The 21,056-nt window shown below is 39.9% G+C and overlaps 1 protein-coding gene across 3 annotated transcripts in view; it reads left to right on the top strand.

Moving 5' to 3' along the window:
• The window catches only part of IFT88 (intraflagellar transport 88), a 156,574-nt gene that overhangs the window by 68,015 nt on the left and 67,503 nt on the right, over positions 1 to 21,056 (top strand). For all 3 annotated transcript variants that reach the window (XM_035003737.1, XM_035003738.1, XM_035003735.1), the window contains 3 exons: positions 2,715 to 2,801; positions 16,188 to 16,374; positions 18,359 to 18,467. In XM_035003737.1, the coding sequence (XP_034859628.1) occupies positions 2,715 to 2,801; positions 16,188 to 16,374; positions 18,359 to 18,467 (383 nt within the window). The remainder of the gene's footprint in view (positions 1 to 2,714; positions 2,802 to 16,187; positions 16,375 to 18,358; positions 18,468 to 21,056) is intronic.

Here is a 21,056-nt window from a genome sequence, read left to right as displayed (position 1 = left end):
AAATTTAAAATATGAAATATGTTTTTATTCTCTCAGCTATTTTTTATTTTTTATTTATTTATTTATTTATTTTTAAATATTTTATTTATTTATTTGAGAGAATGACAGAGAGAGAGAGAGCACATGAGAAGGGGGAGGGTCAGAGGGAGAAGCAGACTCCCTGCTGGGCAGGGAGTCCGATGCAGGACTTGATCCTGGGATTCCAGGATCATGACCTGAGCCGAAGGCAGTCGCTTAACCCACTGAGCCACCCAGGTGCCCTATTTTTTAATGAATGTTGTAAAGTTTGAGGCACTTGGGTGGCTCAGTCAGTTCAGTGGCCGACTTTTGGTTTTGGCTCAGGTCATGATCTCAGTCTCTACACTCAGCAGGGAGTCTTCTTGGGGTTTTTTTCTCTCTCCTTCTCCCTCTGCCCCTCCCCCCATTCGTGCCCTTACACACTCATGCTCTCTCTCTCTCTCAAATAAATAAATAAATCTTTAAATGAATGTTGTAAAGTTCAAAATATTTCTGTTATTCTTTTAAATAGTGGCTTAGGATTGCTTTGCTTTTTATATATTGTTTGAATTCATAGTAACCTTTTGAGGGGAGAATAATTAGTTGTTATATGTAGTCTTAACGTCTTGTTACTAATAGGCCACAATTTAACAAAGATGAAAATTTAAAAATCTAAGACATTTTCTTGACTATAATATGAATAGTTGTTTCTAAAAGGAATGATGTAACCTATATAGCATTCTGAGTTTTTTTTTAATTATTGTTGTTAGTTTGCTTTTGATAATCTGCTTTATGGATGTCATAAATATCAGAAAACAATTTCTTTCCCTCTGCACTTTACTTCAGAGAATTTAATGGATATGTGAGTTACACTTATTCATGTGCCTTATATTTTAAATTAACATATTTTATTATTGTGACACACTCTAAAAGTAAAGATTAAAACATTGTCAATTTTTTTTTTTTATTATTTAAAGATTTTTATTTATTTGCGAGAGAGAGAATGAGAGACAGAGAGCATGAGAGGGAGGAGGGTCAGAGGGAGAAGCAGACTCCCAGCTGAGCAGGAAGCCTGATGTGGGACTCGATCCCGGGACTCCAGGATCATGACCTGAGCCGAAGGCAGTCACTTAACCAACTGAGCCACCCAGGCGCCCATAAAACATTGTCAATTCTTATGCAAAGTGAAATGCAGCTTATAAAACCTAAAGATTCAAAACAACAGTGACTTTTACATTAATAGCCATGGAGATTGTGTAGAGAGGCAATGAGATAACTTCTACAGGATGAACAATGTAAGCAGCAATAATTTTTGAGGTGCATTTTAGGAACTTCTTGGCAATTCTGTCAAAGATTCTTCCGAGAAAGTGAGAAAGAGAATCTGAAAAGTGAGCATATGATGTTGGGGTCTTTTTTGTTCCAGGGTTTACTTTGTAGAATTATAAACTACTAGCCTAGAAACTTCCAGTGGTTTTCTTTAAAATAATCAAAAACCCTTGCAAAGAATAATTGCCTATATTATAACCAATATATGTAGAATCTAGTATTTTAAAATCTTTTACCCTTAACAAAATTGAGTCAGTACATTTAATGGTACTTCATTTGAGGTCAAACACTTGCATAACACAGATTTGTCAGATATTTTCAATATTAGCAGCTCTTAACCATCATAAAAGCTAAAGTAGGATTTTTGGTTGGACTCAACTGTCTTTAAGAGCAGAAGATGCCAAGAAGCCAAGCATTTTCTCAGTAAATGTATTTTGAAGGAAGGAAGGAAAACCCATTGCCTTCCTCCACTTTTTTTTCTGTTATTTCTCAGGCATTTCTAGGTTGAGTACTCACTCACCTATCATGCAAAGTGTTTGACCATTCCAAATATCCTGTTTGGTTAGGATTGTCTCAGACCGGCCAAGTGCTTAAAAATGCACTTTCATTTCTCATGGCTTGAGAATATAATTATATTTGGATCTACTTAAGATAATTTTTTGTAATACTTCCAGAATTAGTTTCTGTCATCAGTTTTGGAAAATTCTCCACCATTAGTCTTTCTTCCCTTTTTGGAACTCCAGTTACATTTCAGTTAGACCTTTTTACTGTGTTCCCATATATCTCTTATGTTCTTTCCTGAGACCTTTTCTTAGCCTCTGTTTTTGCTTTGCTTATTTAGTCTTTCAATTTTCTGGGATCTTGACATTCAGATTCTGGTTGCCTCAGTAGTTCTCTGGTGCCTTCAAAAGATACTTGTAATATTTTAATATAACTTTTCTAATTGTTCTCTGTAGAATGGTCTTCTATAGGCTGGTCTCTGATAGCCAGAAGCAGAAATTCTAAAATTATTTTGTAAAGAGCAAATTTCATTGTGTCTCTTAGATAAAACCTCACTTACACCCCATTATGCAAGATAAAAACTAAACTGTGTCATAAGACTCACAAGGCCCAATATTTACTACTCTCTACAGCTGTATCTAATCTGCTGTTAAGCCCATCTATTATGTTCTTAATTTCAGTTATTATATTTTTAGGGTTTTTTGAATTCTTTTTTATAAATTTTAATTCTCAAATTCTCATCTTGTCATCTGTTTTCTTAAACATATTAATCCACCCCCTTTGTGTCCTTTCCTGGCCTTATACTCTATATACACTGATCTTTACCCCAACCTTAAGCCTGAATACTGTCATATTACAATGGTGGTAACTTCCAGATATTTCATTTCCAGGCTGTAGAGACCTTAAAAATGTTTGAAAAAAAGGACAGTAGAGTGAAAAGTGCAGCTGCAACCAACCTCTCATTTCTTTATTATTTGGTAAGTTTTGTTTTTTTTATAACTAAGAGTTGATTATGTGGTATTTTTATGTTGCTGATTTTCTGCCTGAAGAGCATGCCTAGAGAGGCTCCAAAGAAGACTGGTGGAGAATGTTAGTAGAATTGGATGTCTAGAATTGGGTGGTCATGACAAGTTCTGGGCCAGGGGTCAAGTCTGTGGACATGACAAGAGGACCATCTAGAAGTAGAAGGGAGGGAGAAAAATATGGTGCTAAGCATCACTGAGAGAATTGTAAAATGTAGATCTGGAAGATGAGCTAGAGATTTTTTTTTTTTTTTTTTTTTTTTTTTTTTTTGAGAGAGAGAGAGGGGGGGGAGGGACAGAGAGAGAGGAAGAGAGAGAATCTTGAGCAGGCTCCCCACCCAGTGTGAAGTCTGACACAGGGCCTGATGTCATGACTCTGAGATCATGACCTAAGCCAAAATCAAGAGTCTGACACCTAACCAGCTAAGCCACCCAGGTGCCCCCTATTTCAACACCATGTTAGTAGTAAAGAAAGTGATGTCTCAGGTTAAATGATTTATGCAAGGTACAGTGTCATCCATAAGAAGCACACTTTGAGCATCCGCTGGGTCCCAATCGTGGGGAATACCAGAAGCCTAGAAGATCACTAAAAGGGGAGCGCCTGGGTGGCTCAGTAGGTTAAGCGACTGCCTTCGGCTCAGGTCATGATCCCGGAGTCCTGGGATCGAGTCCCACATCGGGCTCCCGGCTCAGCAGGGAGCCTGCTTCTCCCTCAGACCCTCTCCCCTCTCATGCTGTTTCTCTCTCTCTTTCTCTCAAATAAATAAATAAAATCTTTAAAAAAAAAAATCACTAAAAGGGCACTTTCTTAATTTGGAACAGAGGGAGCATGCAGGTAGCCTAGGAGGGGAGAAGGGAAGGTTGGTTGGAAGTAGAGAACAATAAATTAATATAGATAATAAGTGCTTCAGAAATTCAGTGGCGGGGCGCCTGGGTGGCTCAGGTGGTTAAGCATCTGCCTTCAGCTCAGATCATGATCCCAGGGTCCTGGGATAGAGGCCCTGCATCAGGCTCCTTGCTCAGCAGGGAGCCTACTTCTTCCTCTGCCTGCCACTCCCTCTGCTTGTGCTTGCTCGCTCGCTCACCCTCTCTCTGTCAAATCTTAAAAAAGAAAAAAATTGAGTGGAGGCAGATAACATTTTGGGAGACTAAAGGAATGAACAAAAGCACAGAGGCAGGAAAGCTGGGAGGTGATGTGTACATAAGGATAACTGTATTTAGTTAAACTACATTTCTAGTCCCTCTTCGAGCTTCTGATCTGTGCCGAATTACTGCGATTTACTGCTGTGCTGAACTGTTCAGTGGAAAGATGTTATTCCCTGCATGTGTTGGATGGAAAAGAGCTCAAAATCACTGGTGAAGAATGCCTCCAGTATTTTAAGTCTGCCAGGAGAGTGGTGCCAGATGCAGGTTTAGAAGAGGCTGCAGATTGGGAGAGATGCTGAGTTTGTTTTTAAATATATTTTAAAAAAATTTTTGTAGCAATGGTGATATATTTAAATAGGAATGTCCAGGAACATGTGGAACTGATCTCAGATGGGAAGTTAGGGTTAGACATAAAATTTGATGATCATCTCTGTAGAGGTTAAAGCTTTGATAATAGATGCTATGGGCTGATTGTTTGTGTCCCCCTCCCCCAACCAAATTCTTATATTGAAGCCCAACCCCCCAACGTGACTGTATTTGGAGGTAAGGACTTCGAGAGATAATTAGGGTTAGATGAAGTCATGAGAGGGATGAAGTCCTGAGAGTCTCCTGATGGTATTAGGGCTCTTATTAGAAAAGGAGGATCCATCACTGATATGAGGAATTCTTAATTGCAGGAAACAAACTGAGGGTTGCTGGAGTGGGGGGTGGGGTGGGAGGGATGGGGTGACTGGGTGATAGACACTGGGGAGGGTATGTGCTATGGTGAGCGCTGTGAATTGTGTGAGACTGTTGAATCACAGATCTGTACCTCTGAAACAAATAATGCAATATATGTTAAGAAAAAAGAAGAAGAAGGTAGCGGGAGGGGAAGAATGAAGTGGGGGAAATCGGAGGGGTAGACGAACCATGAGAGACGATGGACTCTGAGAAACAGACTGAGGGTTCTGGCGGGGAGGGGGGTGGGAGGACGGGTTGGCCTGGTGGTGGGTATTGAGGAGGGCACATTCTGCGTGGAGCACTGGGTGTTATGCACAAACAATGAATCATGGAACACTTCATCTAAAACTAATGATGTAATGTATGGGGATTAACATAAGAATAAAAATTAAAAAAAAAAAAAAGGAGGATCCAGAGCCCTCTCTCTGCCATGTGAGGACACAGCAAGGAAGCCATCTGCAAACCAGGAAGTGGCTTTCACCAAACACTACATTTGCTGGCACCCTGATCTTGGATCTTCCCAGCCTCCAGAACTATGAGAAATAAATGTTTGCTGTTGAAGCCAGTCTGTGGTATTTTGCTATAGCAGCCTGAACTGACTAAGACAATAGAGGGTATTTCCAAGTGTGAGAGTGTAGCACAGAACTGAGAACTAACTTCGGGATTCACATACATTAAAGACACAAGAATAAGACTTGGATAAAAAGACAGGAAAACAACTATAGTATGATGTCTGAAGTAAAGGAAGGCTCCGAGAAGAAGTATGTAACATTGAAATCAGAGAGGTAGCACACAAGAATGAAGGGTCAGAAAAGGCCACTTTTGCTGATGAGACAGCAAACTCTGAGCTGGAGATTAGCTTGCATGAAGTTTACTGGGCAGATCTCTTTGGATCAGCACCTCGGAGAGAAGAATTGGCAGCAGCACTGAATGGAGAAGGAAACTGGGCTGTGACGCAGTCAACACAGGCCTTAGCCAACCCTGCTGGACCCCCTGAATTGGGATGGTTGCTTAGCACCCTCTCCCACTTGGGTAAGGGGGCTGGGCCTTTGTACCTCTGCATCAGCCAGTCATTGGGTACAGCCTGCTCACCAGGAAGGGGGTGCGACTTTGGGCAAGGCACCTCCTTCTCTTTGGGCTAGAGTGATTCACAGAGAGGGCTGACAGCTGACACTGGTGTCCTTCAGCACTTCTGAAGGACAAGTATGGGGGGGCTGAAGCACAGTCTCCATTGCCGCATTGCATTTGAATTTAGAAAATCATTTGTGATTTTTGTGAAAATGGTTTAATTAGTGACCAAATCTTTACCAAGTTTGATGAATGTTTGGGAGGAGACCAAGAAGATTTTTTTTTTTAAAGATTTTATTTATTTATTTGACAGAGAGAGACACAGTGAGAACAGGAACACAGCAGGGGGAGTGGGAGATGAGAAGCAGGCTTCCCACCGAGCAGGGAGCCCGATGCAGGGCAAGAAGATTTTTTGAAGAGGAAGAAAAATGGTTAGATTTAGTCAACTGAACAGAGTCATCACAATAGCTGATCAATAATTTGTTGCACCTAGGTCTGAGGAAAATAATTGTTTTGGGGCAAAATTATGAGTCTGGCTTCCAGTATGCAGTTGTATCAGTTTTTATTGTTCTGTAATAAGCTGCCCCAAAAGATAGTGGCTTAAAATAACCATATATTTACTCATATTTTACCTGAAAAGGCTGGGTTCATTTGGGTGGTCCTTCTGCTGGTCTGGTCTGGGGTCACTCGTCCTGCTGCCATCTTCTGAGGCTTGACTGAGGCTGCATTGTCCCAGTGGCTTCCCTCACGTCTGCAATTGAGCTGTTGACCAGCATCTCATTCCTCCTTCTCTGGCAGGGGAGCCCAGACTTCTTACATGGGATAGGGTCCATAGGAGGAGACCCCAGTGCACTGAGGTGCTTACCAGGCCAAAATGATTACCCCTCCAAGGACACTCATAGTCTCACCAGTCACAGCATCAGGTCTAGATAGAGATGGGGCTTTCTCAGGTGCAGGCCCTCTTGATCCAAAGGTCTAGGAACAGAAAAACACACCATCTACCCCATAGACTTAACATCCTGTGGTGCGATAAGAATGGGGTAACTGTAATAAGTTTGAACTCTTGTTCAAAAGGGGTTAGATGGAGGTACCTAGCAGTCACTGGTCCTGAATGGGTCAGAAATCCAGCTAAGTACATGGGGCCAGTGCCCCCTAAAGTGGGAAAAGGGAATGTTCCTAAGTTAGGACCCAACTCTGATCCCTGGGAGTGGTACCCCCAAACCTTTGGGCTCTGTGGCTCTTGGCTCTGCTTTCAGAGAGCACCTTCCTTTTACAGAAAAAATACCCTATACTTGCAGCTGATTAACTTTCTTAGTTTGCTTTCTGCCCAGAAAAATTGGGGACCCAGAGGCCTTCTTTCATTTTGGATTGTGTCTGTCCCTTTAATCCAAGCTGGCAACACTTAAGCTGGTACAATTCACTTAAAAAACTTGGCAGGTTTTCTATAAATCTTATTGGGGGTGCCGACATGCCCCAGAAGCCATATCCACAGTTCTTTTCAAGGCAGACCCTTTTCCACTTCATTGTACAAGGCTTTTGTGGACTAGAGCCCCAAAGATACTTGAAAGCTTTTTTCTACCTGAGAGAGAAGGTCTGCTTTGCTAGGCACTACCTTAAATCTTCCTGAGAGGTTTCCAAAGAGTATTCCAGCCATACCCTTGATGTGATCTCTACCCTGCAACCACTTCTTACTCTGAGACTCTTGCTGCTAAGAGAAACTACAAATATGAAATAATTTTTTTAAAAGATTTTATTTATTTATTTATTTGACGGAGAAAGAGACAGAGAGAGAGGGAATACAAGCACGGGGAATGAGAGAGGGAGAAACAGGCTTCCAGCTGAGCAGGGAGCCCAAGGTGGGGCTCGATCCCAGGACCCTGGGATCATGACCTGAGCTGAAGGCAGACGCTTAACGACTGAGCCACCCAGCCACCCCGAGATATGAAATAATTTTATTTTCCAACCCAGCAAGTCCTGGTTTTTCTTTATTTTTTCTAAATTCAAGTTGGAAAATCAGAACACTTCTCTCTTAAGCTCCTTTCTCTTTGTGTACTTTATCATACCCAGTTAAAGTAAGTTAATTGGCACTTTTAACCTCCTGCCTAGAAACCTCCTTGGCCACATGCATACATTTACTAAGTACACTTTCTAACTTCCAAGTCAGTGTAGATGCCAGTTTTCCGAGTTGTTTCATGACTGCAAAACATGACTTTCCCTTTATGCAGCCTCTGCTAACAATTCCTTACCGCCTCTCCAGCCTCCACTAATATGGTTCTAATGCTTCTCTAAATTTTGCCTGCTGCCTAGCCCAAAAGACAAGGTTATATGTTTTAGTTTTTATGACAGCAGCACCCCACTTTTAGGTACCAATTTTTATATCAAATACATGAATGTTCATCACAGCATTATTCATAATGAACAAAAGTGCGTGGGCACAACCCAGGTATCCATCAACAATGAATGGATAAACAAAATGTGGCCTAAAGCTCGCAGGGAACAAAAGCCCGGGAGAGCAAACCTGAGCAGATTACTTAGCCGGGAGGGGGCAAGGGCGGGGCAATTCCGCCTCCGGCAGAGACATTTGGAAACCACGGCAACAGGCCCCTCCCCAGAAGATCAGCGAGAACAGCCAGCCAAGACCAAGTTTACCGATCAATGAGAACGGCAGAACTCCAGCGCTAGGGGACTACTGCACATAGAATTCACGGCTTTTTTACCATGATTCTTTAGTCTTTTAAAGTTAATTTTTTTTTAACCGTCTTTTTGTCTTTTTATTTCTTTTTGAATTTTTCTTTTTCCCTTGTTCAACCAACATCTTATCAATCCCTTTTTTAAAAAAAAAAATTTTTATTTTTCATTTTTAGAGTCATATTCTATCCCCTCATAGTAGTTACCCATATTTTTGTCTTATATATATAAGTTGTTCTCTCTTTAAAATTTTGAGATCGTTTCTTCTAACAGATTAAAATATACCCTAAATCTCTAGTATATGGTGTTTTCTATTCCCCTGCCTGATCACATCCTCTCCCTTTTTTTTTCTTTTTTCTTTTTTTAAATCCTCTTCTTTCTTTTTTCAAACAACTTCTTATCAATTCCTTTTATAAAATTTTTTATAATTTCCATTTTTACAGTCATATTCCATCCCTTCATCATATCAACCCTTATTTTTGTACATATATAAGTTTTTCTTTCTTTAAAATTCTGGGAGGCACTTTCTTCTAAAAGACCAAAATACACCCCAAATCTAGTGTGTGGCACTGATCTATATACCATATAGATCATATTTGATCACATTCTGGTTTTTTGTTGTTGTTGTTGTTCTTTTGTTTGTTTTTGTTTTTATTTTATTTATTTTTTTAAGATTTTTTATTTATTTATTTTTTAGAGAGCGAGCGAGAGAGAAACAGCATGAGAGGGGAGAGGGTCAGAGGGAGAAGCAGGCTCCCTGCTGAGCTGGGAGCCCGATGTGGGACTCGATCCCAGGACCCCGGGATCATGACCTGAGCCAAAGGCAGACGCTTAACCATCTGAGCCACCCAGGCGCCCTTGTTTTTGTTTTTATCTTTATCTTTTTCTTTTTCTTTTTTCTCTCTTTCCCTTTCTTATCCCACTGCTTCAGGTGTTTTCTGATTCGTTTAGAGTATATTTTCTGGGGACGTGGTTACTCTGCTAGCATTTTGTTCTCTCATTAATCTGTTCTCCTCTGCACAAAATGACAAGACGGAAAAAAATCACCTCAACAAAAAGAACAAGAGGTAGTACTGACTGCCAGGGACCTACTCAATACGGACATTAGTACGATGTCAGATCTAGAGTTCAGAATCATCACTTTAAAGATACTAGCTGGGCTTGAAAAAAATATGGAAGTTATTAGAGAAACCCTTTCTGGAGAAGTAAAAGAGCTAAAATCCAACCAAGTAGAAATCAAAAAGGCTATTAATGGGGTGCAATCAAAAATGGGGGCGCTAAGTGCTAGAATAAATGAGGCAGAAGAGAGAATCAGTAATATAGAAGATGAAATGATGGGAAATAAAGAAGCTGAGAAAAAGAGAGATAAACAACTACTGGATCACGAGGGCAGAATTCAAGAGATAAGCGATACCATAAGATGAAGCAACATTAGAATAATTGGGATCCCAGAAGAAGAAGAAAGAGAGAGAGGGGCAGAAGGTATAATGGAGCAAATTATAGCAGAGAACTTCGCTAATTTGGGGAAAGAAACAGGCATGAAAATCCAGGAGGCACAGAGAACCCCTCTCAAAATCAATAAAAATAGGTCAACTCCCCGACATCTAATAGTAAAACTTACGAGTCTCATAGACAAAGAGAAAATCCTGAAAGCATCTCGGGAGAAGAGATATGTAACCTACAAGGGTAGAAACATTAGATTGGCAACAGACCTATCCACAGAGACCTGGCAGGCCAGAAAGGACTGGCAGGATATATTCAGAGCACTAAATGAGAAAAATATGCAGCCAAGAATACTCTATCCAGCTAGGCTGTCATTGAAAATTGAAGGAGAGATAAAAAGCTTCCAGGACAAACAAAAACTAAAGGAATTTGCAAACACAAAACCAGCCCTACAGGAAATCTTGAAAGGGGTCCTCTAAGCAAAGAGAGAGCCTAAAAGCAACATAGACCAGAAAGGAACACAGACAATATACGGTAACAGTCACCTTACAGGCAATACAATGGCACTAAATTCCTATCTTTCAATAGTTACCCTGAATGTAAATGGGCTAAATGCCCCAATCAAAAGACACAGGCTAACAGACTGGATTAAAAAACAAGACCCATTGATATGCTGTCTGCAAGAGACTCATTTTAGAACCAAAGACACCCCCAGATTGAAAGTAAGGGGGTGGAAAACCATTTACCATGCTAATGGACACCAAAAGAAAGCTGGGGTGGCAATCCTTATATCAGACAAATTAGATTTTAAACCAAAGACTGTAATAAGAGATGAGGAAGGACACTATATCATACTTAAAGGATCTATCCAACAAGAAGATCTAACAATTGTAAATATCTATGCCCCTAACATGGGAGCAGCCAATTATATAAGGCAATTAATAACAAAAGCAAAGAAACACATCCACAACAATACAATAATAGTGGGGGACTTTAACATCCCCCTCACTGAAATGGACAGATCATCTAAGCAAAAGATCAACAAGGAAATAAAGACTTTAAATGACACACTGGACCAAATGGACTTCACAGACATATTCAGAACATTCCACCCCAAAGCAATGGAATACACATTCTTCTGTAGTGCCCAAGGAACATTCTCCAGAATAGATCACATCCTAGGTCATAAATCAGGTCTCAACCAGTACCAAAAGATTGGGATCATTCCCTGCCTATTTTCAGATCACAATGCTTTGAAACTAGAACTTAATCACAAGAGGAAAGTCGGAAAAAACTCAAATACATGGAGGCTAAAGAGCATCCTACTGAAGAATGAATGGGTCAACCAGGAAATTAAAGAAGAATTAAAAAAATACATGGAAACCAATGAAAATGAAAACACAACTGTTCAAAATCTTTGGGATGCAGCAAAGGCAGTCCTAAGAGGAAAGTATATAGCAATACAAGCCTTTCTCAAGAAACAAGAAAGGTCTCAAGTACACAACCTAACCCTACACCTAAAGGAGCTGGAGAAAGAACAGCAAATAAAGCCTAAACCTAGCAGGAGAAGAGAAATAATAAAGATCAGAGCAGAAATCAATGAAATAGAAACCAAAAGAACAGTAGAACAGATCAACGAAACTAGGAGTTGGTTCTTTGAAAGAATTAACAAGATTGATAAACCCCTGGCCAGACTTATCAAAAAGAGAAGAGAAATGACCCAAATCAACAAAATCATGAATGAAAGAGGAGAGATCACAACCAACACCAAAGAAATACAAACAATTATAAGAACATATTATGAGCAACTCTGTGCCAGCAAATTAGATAACCTGGAAGAGATGGATACATTCCTAGAGATGTATCAACTACCAAAACTGAACCAGGATGAAATAGAAAACCTGAACAGACCTATAACCACTAAGGAAATTGAAGCAGTAATCAAAAATCTCCCAAAAAACAAAAGCCCAGGGCCAGATGGCTTCCCAGGGGAATTCTACCAAACATTTCAAGAAGAATTAATACCTATTCTTATGAAACTGTTCCAAAAAATAGAAACGGAAGGAAAACTTCCAAACTCATTTTATGAGGCCAGCATTACCTTGATCCCAAAACCAGACAAAGACCCCATTAAAAAGGAGAATTACAGACCAATATCCCTGATGAACATGGATGCAAAAATTCTCACCAAAATACTAGCCAATAGGATCCAACAGTACATTAAAAGGATTATTCACCAGGACCAAGTGGGATTTATCCCTGGGCTGCAAGGTTGGTTCAACATTCGCAAATCAATCAGTGTGATACAATACATTAACAAAAGAAAGAACAAGAATCATATGATCCTCTCAATAGATGCAGAAAAAGCTTTTGACAAAGTACAGCATCCTTTCTTGATCAAAACTCTTCAGAGTATAGGCATAGAGGGTACATACCTCAATATCATAAAAGCCATCTATGAAAAACCTACAGCGAATATTATTCTCAATGGGGAAAAACTGAGAGCTTTCCCCCTCAGGTCAGGAATGCAGCAGGGATGTCCACTATCACCACTGCTATTCAACATAGTATTGGAAGTCCTAGCCACAGCAATCAGACAACAAAAAGAAATCAAAGGCATCCAAATTGGCAAAGAAGAAGTCAAACTCTCACTCTTTGCAGATGATATGATACTTTATGTGGAAAACCCCAAAGACTCCACCCCAAAACTGCTAGAACTCATACAGGAATTCAGTAAAGTGGTAGGATATAAAATCAATATACAGAAGTCAGTGGCATTCCTATACACCAACAACAAGACAGAAGAAAGAGAAATTAAGGAGTCGATCCCATTTACAATTGCACCCAAAATCATAAGATACCTAGGAATAAATCTAACCAAAGAGACAAAGGATCTGTACTCAGAAAACTATAAAATACTCATGAAAGAAATTGAGGAAGACACAAAGAAATGGAAAAACGTTCCATGCTCATGGATTGGAAGAACGAATATTGTGAAGATGTCAATGCTACCTAGAGCAATCTACACATTCAATGCAATCCCCATCAAAATACCATCCACTTTTTTCAAAGAAATGGAACAAATCATCCTAAAATTTGTATGGAACCAGAAAAGACCCCGCATAGCCAGAGGAATGTTGAAAAAGAAAAGCAAAGCCGGCGGCATCACAATTCCGCACTTCCAGCTCTATTACAAAGCTGTCATCATCAAGACAGCATGGTACTGGCACAAAAACAGACACATAGATCAATGGAACAGAATAGAGAGCCCAGAAATGGACCCTCAACTCTATGGTCAACTAATCTTCGACAAAGCAGGAAAGAATGTCCAATGGAACAAAGACAGTCTCTTCAACAAATGGTGTTGGGAAAATTGGATAGCCACATGCAGAAGAATGAAACTGGACCATTTCCTTACACCATACACAAAAATAGACTCCAAATGGTTGAAAGACCTCAATGTGAGACAGGAGTCCATCAAAATCCTAAAGGAGAACACAGGCAGCAACCTCTTTGACCTCAGCCGAAGCAACTTCTTCCTAGAAACATCGCCAAAGGCAAGGGAAGCAAGGGCAAAAATGAACTGTTGGGACTTCATCAAGATAAAAAGCTTTTGCACAGCAAAGGAAACAGTCAACAAAACCAAAAGACAACCGACAGAATGGGAGAAGATATTTGCAAACGACATATCAGATAAAGGGCTAGTATCCAAAATCTATAAAGAACTCATCAAACTCAACACCCAAAGAACAAATAATCCAATCAAGAAATGGGCAGAAGACATGAACAGACATTTTTCCAAAGAAGACATCCAAATGGCCAACAGACACATGAAAAAGTGCTCAATATCGCTCAGCATCAGGGAAATCCAAATCAAAACCTCAATGAGATACCACCTCACACCAGTCAGAATGGCTAAAATTAACAAGTCAGGAAACGACAGGTGTTGGCGGGGATGCGGAGAAAGGGGAACCCTCCTACACTGTTGGTGGGAATGCAAGCTGGTGCAGCCACTCTGGAAAACTGTATGGAGGTTCCTCAAAAAGTTGAAAATAGAGCTACCCTATGATCCAGCAATTGCACTACTGGGTATTTACCCCAAAGATACAAAAGTAGGGATCCGAAGGGGTACATGCACCCCAATGTTTATAGCAGCAATGTCCACAATAGCCAAACTGTGGAAAGAGCCAAGATGTCCATCGACAGATGACTGGATAAAGAAGATGTGGTATATATATATACAATGGAATATTATGCAGCCATGAAAAGGAATGAAATCTTGCCATTTGCAACGACGTGGATGGAACTGGAGGGTATTATGTTGAGTGAAATAAGTCAAACAGAGAAAGACATGTATCATATGATCTCACTGATAGGAGGAATTCTTAATCGCAGGAAACAAACTGAGTGTTGTTGGAGTGGGGGATGGGGTGGGAGGGATGGGGTGACTGGGTGATAGACACTGGGGAGGGTATGTGCTCTGGTAAGCGCTGTGAATTGTGCAAGACTGTTGAATCTCAGATCTGTACCTCTGAAACAAATAATGCAATATATGTTAAGAAAAACAAAAAAAGAAGAAGAAGGTAGCGGGAGGGGAAGAATGAAGCGGGGGAAATCGGAGGGGTGGACGAACCATGAGAGACGATGGACTCTGAAAAACAAACTGAGGGTTCTAGAGGGGAGGGGGGTGGGAGGATGGGTTGGCCTGGTGGTGGGTATTGAGGAGGGCACGTTCTGCATGGAGCACTGGGTGTTATGCACAAACAATGAATCATGGAACACTTCATGTAGAACTAATGATGTAATGTATGGGGATTAACATAAGAATAAAAAAAAAAGAAAAAAAAATGTGGCCTATCCATAATGGGATATTATTCAGCTGTAAACAGGAATGAAGCACTGATGCATAATACAACATGGATGAACTTTGAAAACATTATGCTAAGTGAAGGAAGCCAGACATAAAAAGCCATCTATTATATGATTGTATTTATTATGAAATGTCCAGAATAGGCAAATCCATGGAGATGGAAAGCAGATAAGTGGCTGCCAGGGGCCAGAGGGGGAGGGAGAATAGGGAGTGACTGCTAATGGGTACAGGATATCTTTTGGGGGGGATGATAAAAATATTCTGGAAATAGATACTGGTGATGGTGGTACAACTTTTTGCGAATGTATTAAATGTCACAGAATTGTACATTTTTAGAAATGTGAACTGTATCTCAGTTTTTTAAAAGCTCGCTCAGGGAAGCAGTCAGTGGGAGTGTTACGGGAGAAGGGATACAGGAACTAGCACTTACACAGTGGTGGAGGAGCTCTGGAGGTGAAGGGGCAGGAGGGCCAGGGGGTCTGAACAGTGACAGAGTGGCCAGGCATGTCCAGCACTACCCAAAAGGGGGGCCTTCATGGAGAGGCCTGTGGAAAGCAGTTGCCTCTGCACGACTGCCTCCTCTGTGGGTCCAGAGCCAAACCCCATCAGGGATCGAGGTCACTGTGGTCAGCAGGGACAGCACAGTTGGGAAGAAGAGCCAGAGGTGGAGTCAAAGTGAATGAAGACAGGCTGGAACCCACAGGTATTTCTGCATCAGTCCTGCCACTGATGACCAGAGGAAGACCTTCAGAGGGCAAAAGCTGCTGCTTCATGTCTGCGTTCCTCATGTCCTACAAGTTCCTTTCCACCAGCTCTGTAGACAAGAACCATGCGGGGAAGGGGATTCTAGGAAATCTGGTTCCTAGCTTAAGCAAGCTGACACGGCACGAATGCTGCACGATTTAAGAATTTGAAAGGTCCATGCAGCTTAAGTGAATGATGGCAAGGTCCTGATGGAGCATTTGGCAGAGGAGACAGAGAGAAGACAACTCATTGCTAGAAATGCAAGTCCTAGTAGGCAAGGCAACCAATTTGATTGAAGAGCAGAAAGGATAGTGATGCCTTTATAGCTATTTCAGTGCTATAGGTTTGGGAAGCATAGTACTGCAATTGTGATGTGAAATTTGGGCATTCAGAATGGAGCCACTTACATGTAAATAGTGTTGTTATTCAAACCATGAGTCTGTGAAGAAATCTTAGTCATAAGAAACTTGGGTAGCTGAAGGAACTTGCTGATTAAAAATCTTTTGTAGAATAAGCCTATCAAGACCAAGATATGTAAAATATTTCCGTTTATCATATTTGCAATCTCAGAAAATGTGTTTATCATGTCTGTAATCCAGAACAGTCAAAAAAGGTATTTGATGAACTCCAAATATTTTGTGTACATTTTGTATTTCATTTAGGAAAATGAATTTGCACAAGCCAGCAGCTATGCAGATTTAGCTGTGAACTCTGATAGATATAATCCCTCAGCTCTGACTAATAAAGGGAATACAGTTTTTGCAAGTGGTGATTATGAGAAGGCAGCTGAATTCTATAAAGAGGCTCTAAGAAATGATTCTTCTTGTACTGAAGCACTTTATAATATTGGTAAGTAAAACCAGCAAAATTGCTGTTTTGGGTTTTCTCCTTTACAATTTTTTTCTCTCTTTTCTTTTTTTAAATTGGCTTAAAGAGCTCCAATTCATTAGAGGGAAGAGTTGACTTCCTTGTAACAAAAAAATTGAAAAGAAGGTTCTTGGATTATTGATTATTTTTAATGGAATTGATTCCAAAGTTATACACATGGAAAATTTGGATAGATGTTGTTCCTTGCCCTCTAAAAAGACTTTTCCAATTTATGTGCCACCATAGTGTATGAGACTGACTGGTTTCCCAAGTTCCTGTTAATATTGGATATTTAACTCATGCCAAACTGATGGGTGGAAAAAACCCATTTTCTTCCTTTTTAATTATGATCAATTTCAAACATAAAGAAATTTTAGAGAAAAATAAATACTCATGTCCCTACCAACACATTTTAACATTTTGTCATATTCGCATCAGGTATTGTTTTTAAACAAAATGTTATAAGACCTCGAGGCGTACCACCATCTTATTCCCTTCCCTGCGTGTCAGAGGTCACCTGACGTGGGTATCATTTCTTCCTGTTCATGAGATTGCATGCAGTGTGGCAAACACATTGATGCAATACTGTGTCTTATCTCTTGGGTTATTAATGAAGTTTCTTTTGAAGTTTTCTTCTCCCTGCAATAGGTGTGTTTTGCTTTCTTTGGTTTGCTTGTTTGTTTTGTCCTCTGTATTTCATGTCATGAACTCTCCTCTGATGTCTGATGATCCTAGCCTGTCTTCTTGCATTTAGGAGTTTGCAGCTAAAAGCTAAGTGGGATCTCTGAGGCCACAAGTGAAATTGATGCACTGGCACCCTGCCACAGGGCCATCTGGCTGATCTGTGTAGTTGGGGAACTGCCTGTTAGCCAATTGGATCCTTCCTCCCCCAGAAGAGTCTTTAATCTCCTGCCAGAGGCGAAAAGAAGACCTGGCTGGGTTGGGAGGAGAGGAGGCAGGGAGAAATTGGCCATTTTAGCCAGAGTCAAGGAGAGTTTAAAGTCGTATTGGAGAAAAGGAGGGTGTGACCATTTGGGTAACTGGGAAAAGAGCATTACTGACAGAGGGAAGTGAATAATAAAAGCCTTAATGCAGGAGATTTCTTGCCTAGGTATATATTTACTTATTCTCTTTATAAGTTTTAAATACTTTTCCTAGTCCATTGCTTGGCTTTTAACTTTGTAATTTCTTTTGTCAAACAATTTTTCAATTTTTATGTAGTCAAATTTTGCTTTTTTAAAATGTGTGGCTTTTCGGGGCGCCTGGGTGGCTCAGTCGTTAAGCGTCTGCCTTCGGCTCAGGTCATGATCTCCAGGTCCTAGGATCAAGCCCCTCATCGGGCTCCCTGCTCAGCGGGGAGTCTGCTTCTTCCTCTCCCCACTGCTCCTACTCTCTCTCTCTCTCTCTCTGTCTCAAATGAATAAATTAAAAAAAATTTTTTTTTAATGTGTGGCTCTTCTTTGTTTATTGCTTATTGCTTTATGAAGCCCTACCCTTCCCCAAGATTATAAAATCATTTTCCTATATTTTCTTTTCATACTTTTACATCTTTGTTTTTCTGTTTAGTTTTAAAGTAAGTTTTGAATATATTCAAAATAGGAATCTATGTTTTTTTGTTTCATGTGTAGTCAGTTGTCCTGGCACCTTTTGTTACTAGTCCCTTAGTCTCCACCAAGTTTAAATTCTGTAACTGAGTCCGTTTCTGAACTATGTAATCTGCTGATGTATTTCTCTGTTCCTGTTCCCCTCCCACACTTTACAATCACTAAAGCATTATAGCATGTTTTGGTGTCTGCCAAATGTTAGTGGGAAATCCCCTCTCCCACCTTCTTCTTTAAAAAAAATCTATTCATCTTTATTTTCTCTTCTGGATGAATATTACATATATATAAGGATTTATTCTGTGACTTTGAGAAAATTACTACCAGTAGTAATGCTTATAGCTTTTTTCTTTCTTCTTTCTAAGGCCTTACCTATAAGAGGCTAAACCGGCTCGATGAAGCTTTGGATTGTTTCCTGAAACTTCACGCAATCCTGAGAAACAGTGCCCAAGTTCTTTACCAGATAGCAAATGTGTATCTTATGTGAAAAACTTGAGGACAGTTGTTAATTCATTAAATAACCTTAGCCAATTAGGTAATTGATGAGAATAATATCTTAAAACTTATCAGATTAATATGTGATAAAAATATTTGAGTGATCCTGTTTTTTTTTCAATTTTAATTCCAGTTTAATTAACACTAGTGTTAATAACACAAGTGTTATATTTGTTCCAGAGGCATAGCATAGTGATTCAGTAATTCTGTACATTACTCAGTGCTCATCATGATAAGTGCCCTCCTTAATCCCCATCACCTATTTCTGCCATCCCCCCACCCACCTGACCTCTGGTAGCCATCTCTTTGTTTTCTGTAGTTAAAAGTCTGTTTTTTGGGTGATTTTAAAAGATCATTTGCATTATAAAAGGAATTATTTAAAGGTTAAAACTATTATTTCTTAATTTTTGGAAATAATAATTGAAATAATTGAGTATAACATGTTTAATACATATAAACTATTCATTGTAGATTAGATACTTTAGAATGTATTAAGTCTGAGTCTTGTAGGGTATTTTTGAAGCAGTAACTTACTATTTAAAAGGAAAATATTGTTTATTACTGCTTAGTACTGTTGATTGAGTTCGGTTAATTTGTCTTATTTTAGTTGACCTGTAGGTTTAATGAGTATAACTCTTCAGAGGCCTTTACCCTACGAAATTAGCCAATAGTTTGTATCAATTCACTCATTCATTCCAGTCACTCAGTAGTTACTTATTGACTGTGGGCTATATATACCAGTATTACCTTTAGAACTCTGGGGAATGTTGAAATAGAAAACATTCCTCCTGTGTCAGTTTCTCCTACAACTCCTGGCTTTCTTTAGTTTGGGTTGTTTTTTTTTCCTTGCCATTGGTTGAAAAAGCAGAAATTTGTTAATGTTTTTAATGCCTTTGACAGTATTTGAAAAACATGTTAATTTCTCTCCTGATTTTAAAAATAATAAGTTTTCACAAAAATATTTGGGAAGGGTTAAAAAAAAATTTTTTTTTTTTAAGATTTTTTATCTATTTAACAGAGAGAGACACAGCGAGAGAGGGAACACAGGCAGGGGGAGTGGGAGAGGGAGAAGCAGGCTTCCCAACTGAGCAGGGAGCCTGATGCGGGGCTCAATCCCAGGACCCTGGGATCATGACCTGAGCCGAAGGCAGACGCTTAATGACTGAGCCACCCAGGCGCCCCAAATCTTTTTTTTTTTTTTTTAAGATTTTATTTGAGAGAGTGCATGCATGCATGGGGGGAAGGGCATAGGGAGCGGGAGAGAGAAACTCAAGCAGACTCCGTGTTCAGCACAGAGCCCATCACAGGACTCAGTCTTAACCACCCTAAGACCATGATCTAAGCCGAAACCAAGAGTCAGATACTTAACTGACCATGCCACCCAGGTGCCCCAGGGAAGTTTAAAATCTCTCTCTTTTTATAAAAGTATTCTATTTATTTATCTTTAGAGAGGAGGGTGGGCAGAGGAAGAGGGAGAGAAGCAGACTCCCTGCTGAGTGGGGAGCTCGACAGGGGGCTCGATCCCGTGACCCTGAGATCATGACGTGAGCTGAAATCAAGAGTTGATTGCCTGACTGAGCCATCCAGGCACCCCAAGGTTAAAATCTTATGTAGAGAGGTGCCTGGGTGGCTCAGTCAGTTAGGCGTCTGCCTTCGGCTTGGGTTATGATCCTGGGGTCCTAGGATCGAGCCCCATTTCAGGCTCCCTGCTTGGCGGAGAGCCTGCTTCTCCCTTTCCCTCTGCCTGCCACTCTGCCTATCTGTGCTCTCTCTTTGTCTCTCTGTAAAAAAAAAAAAGATCTTATGTAGGTTTTTAAGTTAGCATTATCTTGATTTAAATTTTATAGAAATATGTTAGGAAAAAGTATGTTATAAGGTATACCATTAATAATTTTAAATACTACCTGCTCTACTTTTTTTAGAGTACATAAAACATTTTTTAATGAAAAAAATTATTTTTAGAGCAGATGGTTTCATGTTTATTCCATTTAGCTTTTTTGTTTTGTCCATTTGATCTCTCTGAAATTTCCACTATCATGATCTGATACTGCCCAGTTCATGATCAGTTTGGATTTAGTTAAGCAATTGATATGTTTAAGGCTGTTTGAATACATTTTCTTATTTTTATGTTTCTCTATGGTATCACATTTGCCATCATTAAAAACAAGATTCTTGGGGCGCCTGGGTGGCTCAGTCGGTTAAGTGTCTGCCTTCGGCTCAGGTCATGATCTCAGAGCCCTGGGATCGAGCCCTGCATCAGGCTCCTTGCTCAGCGGGGAGTCTGCTTCTCCCTCTCCCTCTGCCCCTCCCCTTGCTCACGCTCTCTCTCTCTCTTTTTCTCTCTCAAATATATAAATAAAATCTTTAAAAAAAAAAAAACCAAAAAACCTAGATTCTTCTTTTTCAATAAAACTTTGGATTGGAATATTTTCATTTCACTGAGACATTTAATATAAAAATAAATAGTCAATAAGTATTGGCGGGAATAAATTATTTGAGTGTATGCAGAGGATTTACTAGGCACAAAATCTACAAAAACAAACTCTTTGTTTGGGGTTTATAATCTAA

Source organism: Mirounga leonina, unplaced genomic scaffold (genome assembly GCF_011800145.1).
Source record: "Mirounga leonina isolate KUSES-001 unplaced genomic scaffold, KU_Mleo_1.0 Mir_127, whole genome shotgun sequence".
Lineage (NCBI taxonomy): Eukaryota > Metazoa > Chordata > Mammalia > Carnivora > Phocidae > Mirounga > Mirounga leonina.
This window is presented reverse-complemented; position numbering and strand designations above follow the sequence as displayed.